At 38.2% G+C, this 15,189-nt stretch overlaps 1 protein-coding gene across 1 annotated transcript in view; it reads left to right on the top strand.

Moving 5' to 3' along the window:
• Positions 1 to 15,189, top strand: part of lrp3 (low density lipoprotein receptor-related protein 3) — a 32,561-nt gene that overhangs the window by 4,715 nt on the left and 12,657 nt on the right. Inside the window, exons 3-6 of the mRNA XM_052090902.1 lie at positions 3,038 to 3,243; positions 8,348 to 8,742; positions 11,635 to 11,856; positions 12,603 to 13,075. Of these exons, the coding sequence (XP_051946862.1) occupies positions 3,038 to 3,243; positions 8,348 to 8,742; positions 11,635 to 11,856; positions 12,603 to 13,075 (1,296 nt within the window). The remainder of the gene's footprint in view (positions 1 to 3,037; positions 3,244 to 8,347; positions 8,743 to 11,634; positions 11,857 to 12,602; positions 13,076 to 15,189) is intronic.

Here is a 15,189-nt window from a genome sequence, read left to right on the forward strand (position 1 = left end):
ACCTTGAGGAGGAAAATGACAAAAGATCTTGAGAAGAGTATTTTAACATCTCATTATCCAATACTTGCTAATTGCCTTAATGCCGGAGAGGACGATTCTCTGGCACGCTCGATCAAACACATTTTCTCAAACAGCCTTTGACAGACACAGGGGTATCTGACACACTCAGTCAGAAGAAATAGGATGAGTTGAAGAGTTAAAATTAGGGCTGTCACGAAAGGGTTACATTTTCTATGCACAGAGTCATGTGACAAAACAACATGGCGCAGATCTTAGAGTTTGTCTTTGGGAGGAACGACAACAAAACAACATCTGGTAAGAAACCTCATTAAGTTTTTACATTAAAACCTGTTTGAGTCAAAAGAGTGTAGTCTCTAGTTTCATCCGATATGCCATTTTAAACATTTAATTGATTTATCACGAAACTGCACACTGTTCAACACAATGACCACTTGTATAGGTGTTTTCCCTAAAATATCCTATATTTACTGTGCATTATCACATTAAGAATCAATGGATGCATCCAAAGACTGGAAAATCCTGCTTTCAAAGGCTTTATATGGAGTTAGGATGAAAATAAGGTGCTTTTTTAAACTGTTCTGAGACCAGTGCAGACAGACAACACACTGTAGGTTAAGTAATTTCCTAATTAGGCAGCAAGGGAGCATGCTATAGCTCTCTATGCAGCTAAGTTCATTCACTCCTAAAATCTGACCAAAGGTTCCGTTTCTGGCTGCAGATGATGTTTGGGCCACTCAGTGTGTTTGGTAGACACTGGGCAGTTGTAATCAGGACATAGATTCAGAATTTATAATGTATAATTACATTTTAATATGATTGGCAGTGATTGGATCATGCTGGCCATTGCTTTAATTTGCTAAATTCTGATGCAATGTCTGGAACATCTCAAAAACACGATTAACCAACACTCCTGGAAACGTAATAAAGAAGTTGATAAAAAAAATCTGACTTTCTATAGCTTGGTATTATTTAAAAGGGTCATAAATTGGAAAATCAAACATGCCATGATATCTTGAAATATAAGAGTTCATAGCACTATAAAAACATACTGTAAATTTCAGAACCGAAAACTTCTTTGTTAGTCCAAAAAAAGGCTTTATTGAAACCAAGGTGCCAAAATGACTTGTTCTCTACTTCCTCCTCACTAATAAGTCATAGTGAGGTATTACATCAGCATAGGCCAGCCACTGCATAAACAGATCATTGCCTACTTTATCGTCGACACTGCTTATGCCCACACAACGGTCTTGCGGTTAGAGTAGAGCATTGAGATTATTTTTGGAGCAGCAGGATGGCCACGAAGATGTCAAGACATTGTGTAGTGCCAGGTTGTGGGAAACTAGATTTTTTGCATTTGCTTCACAAGGATCCCGACATTAAGAAAGAGTGGCTGACATTAATTTTTTAATGAAGTCCCGGATTGCGTCAGTAAGAACGTGTTTGGTTGTTCACTTCATTTTACCGATGATTGTTTCACAAACATGACACAGTTCGAAGCAGGCTTTGCAGAGAGACTTAAATTAAAATTTGAGGCAGTGCCAACTATATTGGACCTAACAGTGATGTTGCAACAAATAAGTGTGAGTATCCATGTTAATTGTTTTTCTTCATATGTTACAGACTGCTAGATGTGTACTGAGTATTTGATTTGATCCTAGTGATTTTAGATGCTCGTGTATTAGTTTTCATGCACAGGAATTTCTAAGCAGCTTTTCTTGTTCTTTTGGCATGATGGCGTTTGTCACTACACTGAATATATGATGAAAGATGATTATATGATGAATGACAGTGTTACAAACACTGGTGAATGTATCCTGTGTATGTTTACATGTTGCATGTTAAGTGTATCTTTTCACAGTTATAAATGCAATGTATTTACACTTTTGTTGGCACTGTCATGCGTTACTCAGCATTTGTAAAATACGGAAATGTTTCACTGTTGGAAAATGCCCCAACTATGTAACAAGATACACACCGTTGTGTCATGTCTTGGTTTAAACAAGAATAAAAGTAATACCTATGACACAAAATAGACAAGTAAATTAAAGTGATTACTTACCATGCTGTCACAGACTGCAGTATCCATGGTGTTTGTGGAGGGGGGCGATTTTCTTCAAATTCTGGATCTGTCTCTGTCTCAAACATGTATGGATCAATTCCTCTGGTTGTAATTTTTTAACCATCTGAAGTTTACAAAACAGCCCCACATGCATGTAATGGCATGCAAAGATGTTATCCAGTCATAGCAGTGGGCGTTTACACTGAAGTCTTCAAGAACACACACCCCAAATAATGGAGCATTTGAATCAGAGGCACAAAAGCTGGTTAGAAAATTCCCAAATTATGACTACTTTTAATGAAAAATCACTAACATTATAAGTGGACCTCAAGGAACATTATAAAATAAAATAAAGATCCAATTCATGACACCTTTAAAAATTAGTACCATTGTCCACATATACGGACATAATTCTTTTTTAAATCATACATTTATTTTTTTGCATGTTTCTTAGGGGATGTTAGTTACAAATCAAAAGGGGAAATGGAAAATGCACACAGCAGTCACATTCAGGTCTCAGGAGGTTAAAAGCACTTTAAACTTACACGGCACAAATGAGTGAAAGTAATTATTTTCTACTCTCATTTGAGTAAGCGTATGTAAGTAGTTTTACAGTGTGCTTGCACCTGCTTTTGAAAAGCTAATTTCAACCCATGGCAAAAAAAAAGTGTTTGATAAGAATAAAGTGGAAATACACAAAAAGGGCTGCATGGGTAGAGAAAGTAAACAGAAATATGTTATGCATGCATATAATTGTGTGATCAATGCATCATTTTAGAACATATTAACTTGAAATTTACATTTGATCTTTTTCTTTTTATTCACTCATTTATTGTGGTTCTGCAACTGGCAGTATTCTGTATTTAAAAAAAAAAACCCACACTAGTCAGAGGAGTGTTCATAGATCAGCAGAGATTCCAGCCTATGCATTAAGCAGCATGTGTTTACTATGTGCAGTTTCCACAGCTTTGATGTAGAGGACACAGGGGACTGCAGGGGTGACTGGCTGCTGCTCGGCCCCACATGGAAAACAGAGTATCGGTTCTGTGGCTCTGCTCTTCCTCCTCCCTTCATCTCCTCCAGAGGACGAGTCTGGGTCTACTTCCACTCTCAGGCCAACGGTTCCGGACAGGCACAGGGCTTCAGATTGTCCTACATACGAGGTGGGTGTGCTTAGAGTATATATATAGGAACTATTCACCCAAAAAGTAAAATTCTCTCATCAGTTATTTACCCTCATGTTTCAGACATGTATGATTATATTTCTTCTATAGTATACCGAAAGGAGATGTGTTTATACTTTTCTTTTCCTGTCCTGTGATGCTTTGCTCAAAATATGGGCATTACTTCTGTTAAGAAAGCAAACATAGTTGTCTTTGCGATGTACGCTCATTAATTTTCCGTTGCGGTGTTGGTCATTTACTCATACATAGATGTGTTGGGATTTCGAAGGGAGGGTCTCTGATTTCATGACGACATGCATCAATCACTATGTTAGTGAGTTACAGCATGATAATTAACCCAAAAAACTTTATAAAAAACAAAGAAAGCATGAAAACAATGGCACACAGCAACCCTCTATGATCATGTTGGAGAAAGAATTGTCATTGCCTAGTAAATGTACGTTTTTACTCGCCAGGATTTTGACAACATGTAAGCATAATGTAACTATAAAATAAAGCAAATTTTAAAATTAAGCAAACTGAGAGAGGGGGGCCTATTCATATATATCCACGCAATATAGTACATTGTAATTTTTTTTTTTTTTATATTTTGCTTTATGATTTTAATCACATTTTAGCATTTTAAAAATGTACAAATTCCACATTCTATCAATTTATATGATGTTGTGAAATCGCATTTTTAATAATGATATTGTGACGTCCACTTGTGGTTCCCTGAGATGCTTCGAGTTCAACTGAATGAGACACAAGTGCTTTTTCCTGCGCACTATGAGACAGCATTCAGGGAAAGACGAGGCTGAATCCAGCTTCTTAATCAACTGCTTTTTATTCAGTAAAAGGGCCTCTGTGCTTCGACATTACACAACTCTATCACTGGCGAGTGAAATGTTCATATTTACTTGCCAGTGGCTAATAACAGACGTTTTGTGGTCACATAGTGTGAAATTTACTCGCAATGTAGGGGGCTGCACTGTTTCTCCCAGATGCCGTTGAAATGTAATCTAAGCAGGAGCACATAATTTCAATCAGATTTCTCCATTATTTATAGTAGTATCTGCATTTTAGAGTAGCTTTGGGTATGTGTGTTTCTTATCTGTGTCAATGTTGATATCAGACACACTTAAGAAGTTAAATACAGATCTAGTGCATGTATATATAAGCGCTTTTTAAAATGTTCTGATTGGACAGCCATTTCCTTTTAAAGCTGCACGTAACTGGCAAAGCTTGAAACTCATGTTTTAGCACAGTGTTTGATTGACAGGTGAGGGTAGTGTTTCGCTGCTGTCCGGTATGCATCAGTCTGAGCATTTACACTTCAAATATGATGTGGTCACATGCATTTTTGACTACCTCTGTGTGTGGTTTTTGTGATTGTATCACAAAATGTTTTGCAGCCCGTTTACACCTGTATTTAGCACTGATCACTTGTGATTGGATAATTCGAAACGCATGTTAATACCAGCTGAAAATGGGGTCTAAAATAACTGCAGCTGGAGCTAGCCAATGCTTTAGAAAGACTTGGCTGAAGTCGCACTATATCCGTTTCCCCAGTAAGACCCCCACGGAAAAGGTGAAGGTAAAATTAATCCATATGACTCGTGGCTTCTATTTTACGTCTTCTGAAGTAGAGGTAGACCGATATATCGGGTTTAGCGATAAATCGGTGCCGATAGTTGCCTTTTGAAACTATCAGTTATCTGCAAATATCAACAATTGAGTTGACAATATTCAAACTTGACAAAATGTATCCAGATTTGTATCCTCATTTCAATGCATATTTTGTTATTTTGATTAGATAATCAAGTGTTCTCAATTTAAGCGAGAGCATGCCAAAAATAAGTGACTTTATGGAAATGTGCCCTGACAGCACATAATTCACATCTCTAACATGTTTTTATAGCTTATATATGAAGGTTTTATATATATAAAACCTTCATCTGGTAAATACTGTATATAGGCTATAAAAAAAAAAAAAAATCTTAATTTGGTTAATAGTTATATTCATGACCTTTTACAAGAAATTAACTTTTACATGAAGGGGCAATATTTGCCCCTAAATGTGATTTTCAGGGCCATTTTTACCCTTTAAAACAAACATTGTCTCTTCCATTTACGTCAAATACGTAAATTTAATAAATTCATTAGAACAAATTCTCAAGATTGAGAGTAGAATTACATCAACATCAATTCAAGAACTATCATATGTTACAAATAAAAAACAGTGACATTTTTGCCACAAGCCCCCTAATTCCTAACCCTGAAGCATTGTAACAGAGCCAAGTCTCTGTTTATGGACTAATGCATGATTAATAATACAAGATGTTGTATAAAAAAGACACATATGAAGCATATACATTATTAAATGTTTATTTATGCAACATTTATTGGTTATTGAGTTCATGTTTATTTTGTCTGACGGTGTTCCTAGAGAAAAGGAAAATGTATGATTTATATAATATTGGATTACTGGAATACCGGACAATTATGACAAGCGGATAATCTACTGTTGAGGAATTACTGCTCATATTATAATACATTGTAGGTTACTGTAAAAGTGCATGTTTTGTTTACCTTATGTGTTTGTGTGAGCTGGGAGCACAGACATAAAAGTCCTTTGAATCTTCATTTTTGGTTGGGATTGTGGTTGCCCAATAAACTGCATCTGGAATTAAAAAAAGTTTTGGACTCCTATTGTCTTGAGTAAGGACAGACTACATTTTTTTTTTTCTATGTTTAATAAATCGATTTTAAAAACTAACTGCCAATTAATTGTATCAGCCTTTTCCACCAACTTAGTTATTGGTATCAGCAAAATCCACTATTGGCCAGCCTTTATCTTAAAGCCATACAAAATCTTTTTGTGTGCTCTCAAATCTGATGCATGTCTGACAACATTCAAACCCAGTTCCTCAAGACACTTCAAATGTCGTTGGTTCTCATATGTCTCATAACCAATTTCCATTCAGCAAGTTTGAATGCATGCAATAAATTCTGTCATTCATTTTCAAATTATGTCAAATTTTCATTTTAGGTTGAACTGTTCCTTTGAAGGTATAAGCCCTCAGTATACTTTTCAACCAAAAAAAAAAGTTTACACAAAGAAAAGAGTAGCACTTTTCAGAAATACGTTTAAAATGACGTATACTCGCATAAGGTAAAGATTTATGTCAGTAGCTCAATAAAATTGTTTTAAATTACATGGAGCGGTTCGGCCCCTCATGGACGCTGCCATGTTGACATCACATGACTTTGTCATGCAATTGACAAAGTTACAACCATTAATATGACAATAATAATGAAATGTTTACTTTATGTCGCACTTTCAGCCAATATTAAACTTAAAAGTGCATGTAAACGAAACAAGCAAACCAAACAATATAACAACAAACATAACATACTTACAACAACTACAGACAACAACTGAGCCCAAGTCAACAGTATAGTTCAGAGTGATGGTATTGATCAGCAGGAGTGTATTCCACCTGACAGTCCAGAATGAGTGCAACTGGAAAGATAAAATGTCCCTGATAAAAAAAAAAGGTCCCTGCTGGAGTGATGAAACAAACTGCTACAACCTGTTGCTCTCACAGCATGAATCACAGATGAACGGCACAACATTAAGCTGCAAGCACGAATACTCAATGGTCTCAGCCACCAGAGAGCATGCAAGTCGCAGCAGTCCGCTTACAGTAGTGTGCAACAATGCATTTGGATTTAATCCAAGAATGTCCATTATACAGATTACACTAAAAGACTAAAAGTAACAAAACTAAACATAAACAAACATATTGGTGTGAAGCAGCAGCAGTTAGTAAACAAGCTTTATGCATCCTTGATGATAGGTGTCAGTATAAAGTCCAAAACCACTAGTACAGTTGGGACGAGTAAGAGCCAGCGAAAAACATACTGAGTTTATGAAAAAAGTGGTGATGAAAAGCATCCCATATTAGGCTTTGTATTTTGGGGTTTAAAATAAAATTATTGGTCATTCATATTAATGCATTTCCTTTTAAGTTAAAACTTTTCATCAGATTTTGTTGTATTCATCATTAGGCATCAGCTGAATCATTTACAGCAGCATATAGATTTACTGCATGTTCAGATTCTCCAACCAAGTGAATGCAGGCGTAGCAGATCAATAGCATATGGCTGTAGAGCCAAGATGACTGTTTCTCTAAATGGGAATGCTAATGTTTTGCTCCACATTTTACTTAATGTATTGTGAGAACTTATGTGCATATTTGGAATGCACTTATGCCAGTGTGTGTTAGAGAGATGTCGCTGTTGATTACTTAGTTAGATCTAATATGTAGTTAATGAAGATGGAGATAATGGGCTGTCATCACTTAACTCCACAGGATTTGAGTGTGTGTGTGTGTGTGTGTGTGTGTGTGTGTGTGTGTGTGTGTGTGTGTGTGTGAGCGTGTATTTATCACTTTGTGGGGACCAAATGTCCCCATAAGGATAGTAAAACCCGAAATTTTTGAACTTGTGGGGACATTTTGTCGGTCCCCATGAGGAAAACAGCTTATAAATCATACTAAATTATGTTTTTTGAAAATGTAAAAATGCAGAAAGTTTTCTGTGAGGGTTAGGTTTAGGGGTAGGGTTAGGTTTAGGGGATAGAATATAAAGTTTGTACAGTATAAAAACCATTATGTCTATGGAAAGTCCCCATAAAACATGGAAACACAACATGTGTGTGTGTGTGTGTGTGTGTGTGTGTGTGTGTGTGTGTGTGTGTGTGTGTGTGTGTGTGTGTGTGTGTGTGTGTGTGTGTGTGTGTGTGTGTGTGTGTGTGTGTATGTGTTCATGTCAGTGAGTGTGTGCGTGTGGGAGGGGTGAAATGCTGTGTTAGTGCTTTTTTTAGAGGTGCATTTAAATCAATAATTCTGAATGGCTGTTTTTGTTAAGTTGTCACCACACAAACACCATCTGCAGAGTGGGTAGATTTTATTGGCTCATCTCCACAAAGTGTGTCTGTATGTCTATGTGAGTCAGTGTTTGTGTGCATAAAAGACTGAGATCTGTCATTCTCTCTTTGTGTCTGTTGATTTGTCTCTCTGTTTGTTTCTGATTTTAGGTCGGTTGGGTCAGAGCAGCTGTGAGAACGATGAGTATTTATGTGGAAACGGTAAGTGTGTTCCACGTTCTTGGCGCTGTAATGGATTGGATGAGTGTGGAGACAATACAGATGAAAGAGGCTGTGCCCCACAACCCACACCTGCCCAAGCAAGTCTGTGTCCACCAGGAACTTTGCAGTGCTCTGAACTCCAGTCCACCCGCTGCCTGCCAGTGTTTCTGCACTGTAATGGAGCCCGGGACTGCCCCGATGGATCAGATGAGGCTCACTGCCCTGACACTTCCTGCGGAAAACACTTTGTCAACTTCTATGGAACGTTTGCATCACCTGACTTTTTCCGTCCAAACAGGAGCCTGGGCACAGATCTTCACTGCACATGGTTCCTGGACACACAAGTATGATATGAAACTTGGCAGAAACATTTACCAAAACATAGCTTTCTTTGAAAGTGCACTCAGGAATTTTTTCCTCATTACATTTTTTAGACACAAAGAAATTAATACAATGGCAAAAACAATTATGTGAATCCTTTGTAATTAGCACAATTATAGACTAACACAATGTGCCTAAGCTAACAACAGCTAACAACACACAAACAATTATAATTTTTCATGTATTTATTGAACATATCCCATGAAACTCTGATTTAACAACTGGTTGATCCTCATTTGGCAGAAATAACCTCAACTAATCATTTCCGGAAGCTGAGGATTATATCTGCCCAACTTTCAGGATTTCATTTTAGCCATATTCTTAGGATGTCAGGTGTGAACGGCTCTCTTGAGGTTATTCCACAGCATCTCTATTGGGTTAAGGTCTAGGCTCTGACTGGGCCACTCCAAAAGGAGGAATTTATTTTTTGAAGCTGTTCTGTAGTGGATTTATTTTGATGTTTATAGTAATTGTCCAGCTGCCTCATCCAAATTCTACTGAGCTACAACTGGTGCACAACCACCCTGACATTATCCTGTAGGATATTTTGATAAAGAAGCAAAGCATACCAAAATCATGACGCTCCCTCCACGGTACTTTATTCCTTTGGATGATGTTTTCATGTTGGTATTCGGTGCCCTTTTTACGTTCTTCACAAACAATTCAACCTTAGATTCATCAGTCCACAATTGTTTTTCCCAGTAACATTGTGGAGTGTCAAGGTGGTCTTCGGCAAACTTCAGGAACGCAGCAAAGTTTTTGTTGGAAAGCAGCAGCTTCCTTTATGGTGTCCTGCCTGTTTCATTTTTTTCCATATATAAGACTCATTAACAGAGATGTTAACCAGTTCCAATGATTCCTTCAAGTCCTTAGCTGTAACCCTAAGGTTCTTTTTTAACTCATCGAGCATTCTGCGATGTGCCTTTTGAGTCATCTTGGCTGGATGGCCACATCTTTGGAGAGTAGCCAACTAAATCGTCAGTTTGTTTAACTGTGGACAGATGAATATCCAAGCTCTTCCAGATAACTTTGTAACCCTTTCCAGCTTTATGCAAAGCAACAATTCTTGATCTTAGGTCTTCTAAGATCTCTTTTTTGCAAGGCATGGTCCACGTCAACAGATGCTTCTTGTGAATAGCAAACTCAAAATGTGTGAGTGCTTTTTATAAGTCAAAGTAGCCCTAACCCACCCCTAAAATCTTGTTTCATTAATTAGATGAATTAATATTTGAATGATGTATTCAATATGTATAGAACAATACAATTCATGTGTGTGTTATTAGTTAAAACAGATTTTGTTATTGGAAATTAAATAAAGATCAACTCAGATTTTAAGACAAATTTATGCATAAATGCAGGTAATTCCATAGGGTTCACATACTCTTTCTTGCCCCTGTTAGTTTTGTGTGGGTAACAGACCTACAGACCGAAATTGCACATGTTTTCAGCCAAAGTTGAAAGTTGTATTCCCACAGGGGGCACTTGACACTCTGAAAACTGAATTCTCCATGCATACGCATTTAAATCTCATTTTACATTTTACTTTGGATAGTTATTTTTAATAAAAACTGATAATTGCAAGGATTCATACCTGTGAATGGAAATCCCCCTCAGCATTATCTATTAAAGCATTTTTTTTAAATCGTCACCCAGTAATAATAGAGGACTGTGACTGGCCCATCCTGGCCAGTGGTGAGAAAAGTAACAGGTACCACGTGACACCGCCGTCTATGCTAGAATGGGATTGCACGATTCTAGTTGGCTGATATATAATTTATATATAAATTGTTTATATATAAATATAGAAACAAGGACATATGCATGATTGGGGGAAAAAATCACCACCTTCACAGCATTGGTCTACGCCAAAGACCAACGCATTGCCAATGTGTGGTCTTTTTGCACATGCTTAACTCGTGTTCCAGTGTAAGGGCCCAAACATACTTCACGCAAGTATGCAGATGCGAGCGCTTCACCAACGCATGGTGCCGTTGTACAAACATTATGTACATTCTTGCGTTGCTCAAGGGGGTGAAAGAGTTTTTAGGCGCCACAAAATCAGAGACAGTTGTGTGTGCTTTATTATTTACTGAAAAGACGATTGTAAAATATGTTTGTATAATCTAACTTGTTCAGCAAGACTCCTCAAATCGCTGCTCTGCCATGACAATTGTTGATTGAAAAAAAAATATCCACTGTAGCACCCCTTGCGGCAACACTGAGAATACAGTGCATACTTGCGTTAGGTTATGAACTGCGCTCTGACACACTTCACAATGCAACGACATGTTAAATCGAGCTTGCGTAGCGAGATGCATTTACGTTCACATACTTAGGTTGAAGATGTTTGGGCCCTAACTGTGGCGGTAAAAAACCTCAGTACTCAAGACGGCGATAGAGTTACCTTCGAAAGTCTGTGTCATTAAACTAAATTTGTTATTGTTCGGCTATGTTGCTATAAAAATGTTGAATTAAATTACATGACCAGAAATATTTTCTTCAAACTGTTTCTCAGCCATGACAGTGGGGATCTTGAAAGAGAAGACAGACTTTAGAAGTGAACCGTTCAATATCTGCTATCACGCCCCTTGTAAAAACATTGAATATGCAACGTCTACTTCCGTTGTGTCATGAATTGGGGTCTGACACATTTCTTGACGTAACGAGGCACGAAATCGAGCTTGCATATTTGTGTAGAGTATGATTCTACCATATGAGCCAGTGCAACATCAACATTAAGTTAATGAGTGAACCATTTATATTTAATTTGACTGTAGAATCTCATTATAATTTTTTCTTTAAAAAATTCATTAAATTGCTTAAATATTTCTACTTGAATTGTTTTGCTGCTTCAGGACCCAAAGCCGTTGGTGCTGCAAGTGGACCTACAGCTGGGTGTGGGAGACTCAGTGCAAGTTTACGATGGTCTGGGAGAGCGTGCAGAACGTCTTCTGCAGAGTCTCTCCCACCATAACAACCACAGACGTGCCTTGCTGGAGTCTTCCCAGGGACAGATGAGCGTATTGTACCACGCTAAACCGCACAGTCCTGGACACGGCTTCAATGCCACCTACCAGGTCTCTCATTCCCTCACACGATGCTTCACTGTCGTTTCTAGTCTGCCTAACAAATGTTGCTGTCTGCATTGGGAAAAATGGCTTTTAGAAAATAATTAAATAATAAATTTACTGAAGTTAATATTTTAAACGACAGAAAAAATCTGTCAATGGAACAAAACAAAACACACTTTGGTCACGTCCACACTTTTGTTTGAAAATGCATTGCTTTTGCTATGTTTCCACCTCTCATCCACACTGGAAAAGCATTTTCCTGTACCGAAAACTCAGACTGAGACACACTCTAGTACCGAATACTTGGAAAACGATGACTTTATGAAATTAAAAACAGAGTTTTCAATGGAAATATACTCATATTGACATTTTAAAATAGATACCTTGACATCTCCTTTTTGAGGAGTTTTGAATGGAATGTAAGATTTGCATATAGTTCTAAGTATTTTTGAACTGATTTAACTTGGAAATCAATGTTTGTTTTAAATTGTCATTGTCTACTTTTTTTTAAGGTTTTACATTATTACAGTGGAAAAAAATTGTTTAAAGCTTGTTTTGTTAAGAACAAGATTAGCATTATTTCCTAATAGGAAGACAATTTGTATAGACCTTGCATGAAGATCAACAGGTCAACATAATTCAGTATGTCTTTGTGAGTATTTCTCTTCCTAAGATCATCAAATTTTGTCATTCAGTATTATTGTTTATGTTTAGAGCTTTGACTGACACTGTGTCCATTTCTCTCTCTGCAGGTTAAGGGGTATTGCTTTCGAGGTGAGCATCCATGTGGCACAGATGACGGCTGTTACTCTGACCTGCAGCGTTGTGATGGCTACTGGCACTGTCCTGGAGGACGTGATGAGAAGGACTGCCCACTGTGCCAGCCAGGCGAATATCCCTGCGAGGGTGGCAGTGGGGTGTGTTACCCAGCCTCTGAGAGGTGTAACAACCAGAAAAAGTGCCCAGAAGGCTCAGATGAAAAGAACTGCTTCGACTGTCAGCCTGGAAACTTCCACTGCGGAACCAACCTTTGCATATTTGAGACGTGGCGGTGCGATGGGCAGGAGGACTGTCTCGATGGCAGTGATGAAAGAGACTGTCTGGCCTCCGTACCCAGGAAAGTGATCACAGCAGCTCTGATTGGCAGCTTGGTCTGTGGCCTGCTGCTGGTCATTGCTCTTGGATGTGCCTTTAAACTATACTTGCTCAGGACAAGAGAGTACAGGTGAGGGAGGTGTACTCTTTCTTTATTTTATCCTTAATTTCCCACAGTCATGGAAAACCTGTAATATCAGGGAATTTCGAAATTGTGTATATCAGAACTGGAAAAGTCATGGAAATGAAAGGGATAGTTCACCCAAAAATGAAGATTTACTCACTCATGTAATTTCAAACCTGTATGAATTTCTTTCTTTCGTGAAACAGAAAAGACGGTATGCAGACTGATGGCCTCAGTCACTATATACTCCGTGATACACCAGAAAATATACACCAGACCTCTGTGTCTGCGCATCTTATCACGTGGCTTGTTGAGCACATTACCGCGGAGACACAGCGCATCACGCTATTCTCTGTAGCATTCACACACAACTCATCCCACCAAGAGCAAGAACCACATTATAGCAACCACGATGAGGTTACCCCATATGACTCTACCCTCCCTAGCAACCGGGCCAATTTGGTTGCTTAGGAGACCTGGCTGGAGTCACTCAGCACACCCTGGATTCGACCTCGCGACTCCAGGGTTGGTTGTCAGTGTCTTTACTCGCTGAGCTACCCAGGCCCGCTCTGAAGGTGTCAGTGGCATTCCCAAAATTAAAGGCTTTTAACTCTTCAAAAAGAAAAGTGTCAGTTGTTTGGTATCATTTTAAAGAAAGTTTTTAATTATATAGTATATGATAAATTATGAGACTCTCAGCCTAAGAAACTGCTGAAAAATCACAAAAAAAATGTTTTCTTATTTTTCTGATTTGACTATATATCTCATGTTGTAAAAAAGGTAGCTCTAAAAAAATGCTTTTGTTTTATTCCAAATCATGCCACCTGTAACTTAGTAAAATGTTGTGTTGATATGACTAAGCAATTAAAAGTTCTAGCTTTACAAAAATAATTGTATCGTAGTGCAAAAAAAAGTAAAGTGTCCAAAAGCCTCTCCAAACAAATACAACATAATAACTGTACATAAGAACTAATTACACATGCAAATACAGCAATGACTAAATGTATGCTCTCCCTCCAAAGCATGCAGATATGAGTAACAAGATCTCATTCAGTTCCATTCTGTGTCATTTGAGCCAACATTGAGTCTTTGTTGCATTCTTGGTGCCATCTCCCAGTGGCCATATGTGATTAGAGTGAACGATCCTCTCTGCCCTTATTTGGATGACTTCCACCTCTGGTCACAGCGATCTGAATCCTAATACAATTTGTTTATCATTCTATGATGCTGGACAACATACTATATAATTTCCGATTAAGTCATCTGCCGGGTATTGCAAGAGACCCACCTTCTTGGTGGTAGCTTGTGAAAGGAACAGTGGCACGCTCCTTCCCTCCATAGTGCTAGGGTCTTCTCCTTAGGCAAGAGAGAACAACCCTTGAGCCCCCCCTTACAAGGGTTAAAATGTTCTTGATTATACCTTTTGCACACGTCTTATCCATCTAGATGTGCTAATACCATTCTTCATCTCTCTGTAAGGATCCAGAGTAAAATAGATCCTCAGTATCCAACGCTGTTTGCAAGGAGCGATAAAAGGGGCAACTTGTCTGCCGTAAGTTGTGACCTTTGTCAGTGGAGGAAGAGATCCCGGTGCCTGAGAAATATGGTTTACTGTGGCTGCTACTGTTCCAACACTGTACTTATGCTCATACTTCACCTAGACGGGAGGTTGGAATGGCTCACTCCAATCAATCAGCTGGTCGAGACATGCTCTGAGAGTTTTGTGATAGCTCAGCAACTGCTAACTTTCCAGAATCCCCAGTGAGCGTTGGCTCAATCGAGTGGATAGAGCAGTTTACAATCTGTTCTACCTGCTCTAGTATATCATTCTTATAGGCCTGATGCATAATCTGCTGGAATTCTGCAGCACTGTGCATCTCTGATTTTTGGGATCTGGACAAATTGTAGTGGAATGCTGTAATAAGGCAAATGCAGTTTATTATTGAGTTTGCAGTTGAGTTATCAAAGCTTGTACATACATCCTCACTTTTAATAAGCCTCTTCCCCAGAAAGAAAGACAAAATAGCAAAGACAAAACAAACCAAAGATGTTGAAATGAAAGGAAGGGATAGTTGGAATAGAAGTTCATCCCCAAAAGGAAAAATCAGGGGAAATATTCC

The sequence above is a fragment of the Xyrauchen texanus genome, chromosome 2, assembly GCF_025860055.1.
Source record: "Xyrauchen texanus isolate HMW12.3.18 chromosome 2, RBS_HiC_50CHRs, whole genome shotgun sequence".
NCBI classification, from domain to species: domain Eukaryota; kingdom Metazoa; phylum Chordata; class Actinopteri; order Cypriniformes; family Catostomidae; genus Xyrauchen; species Xyrauchen texanus.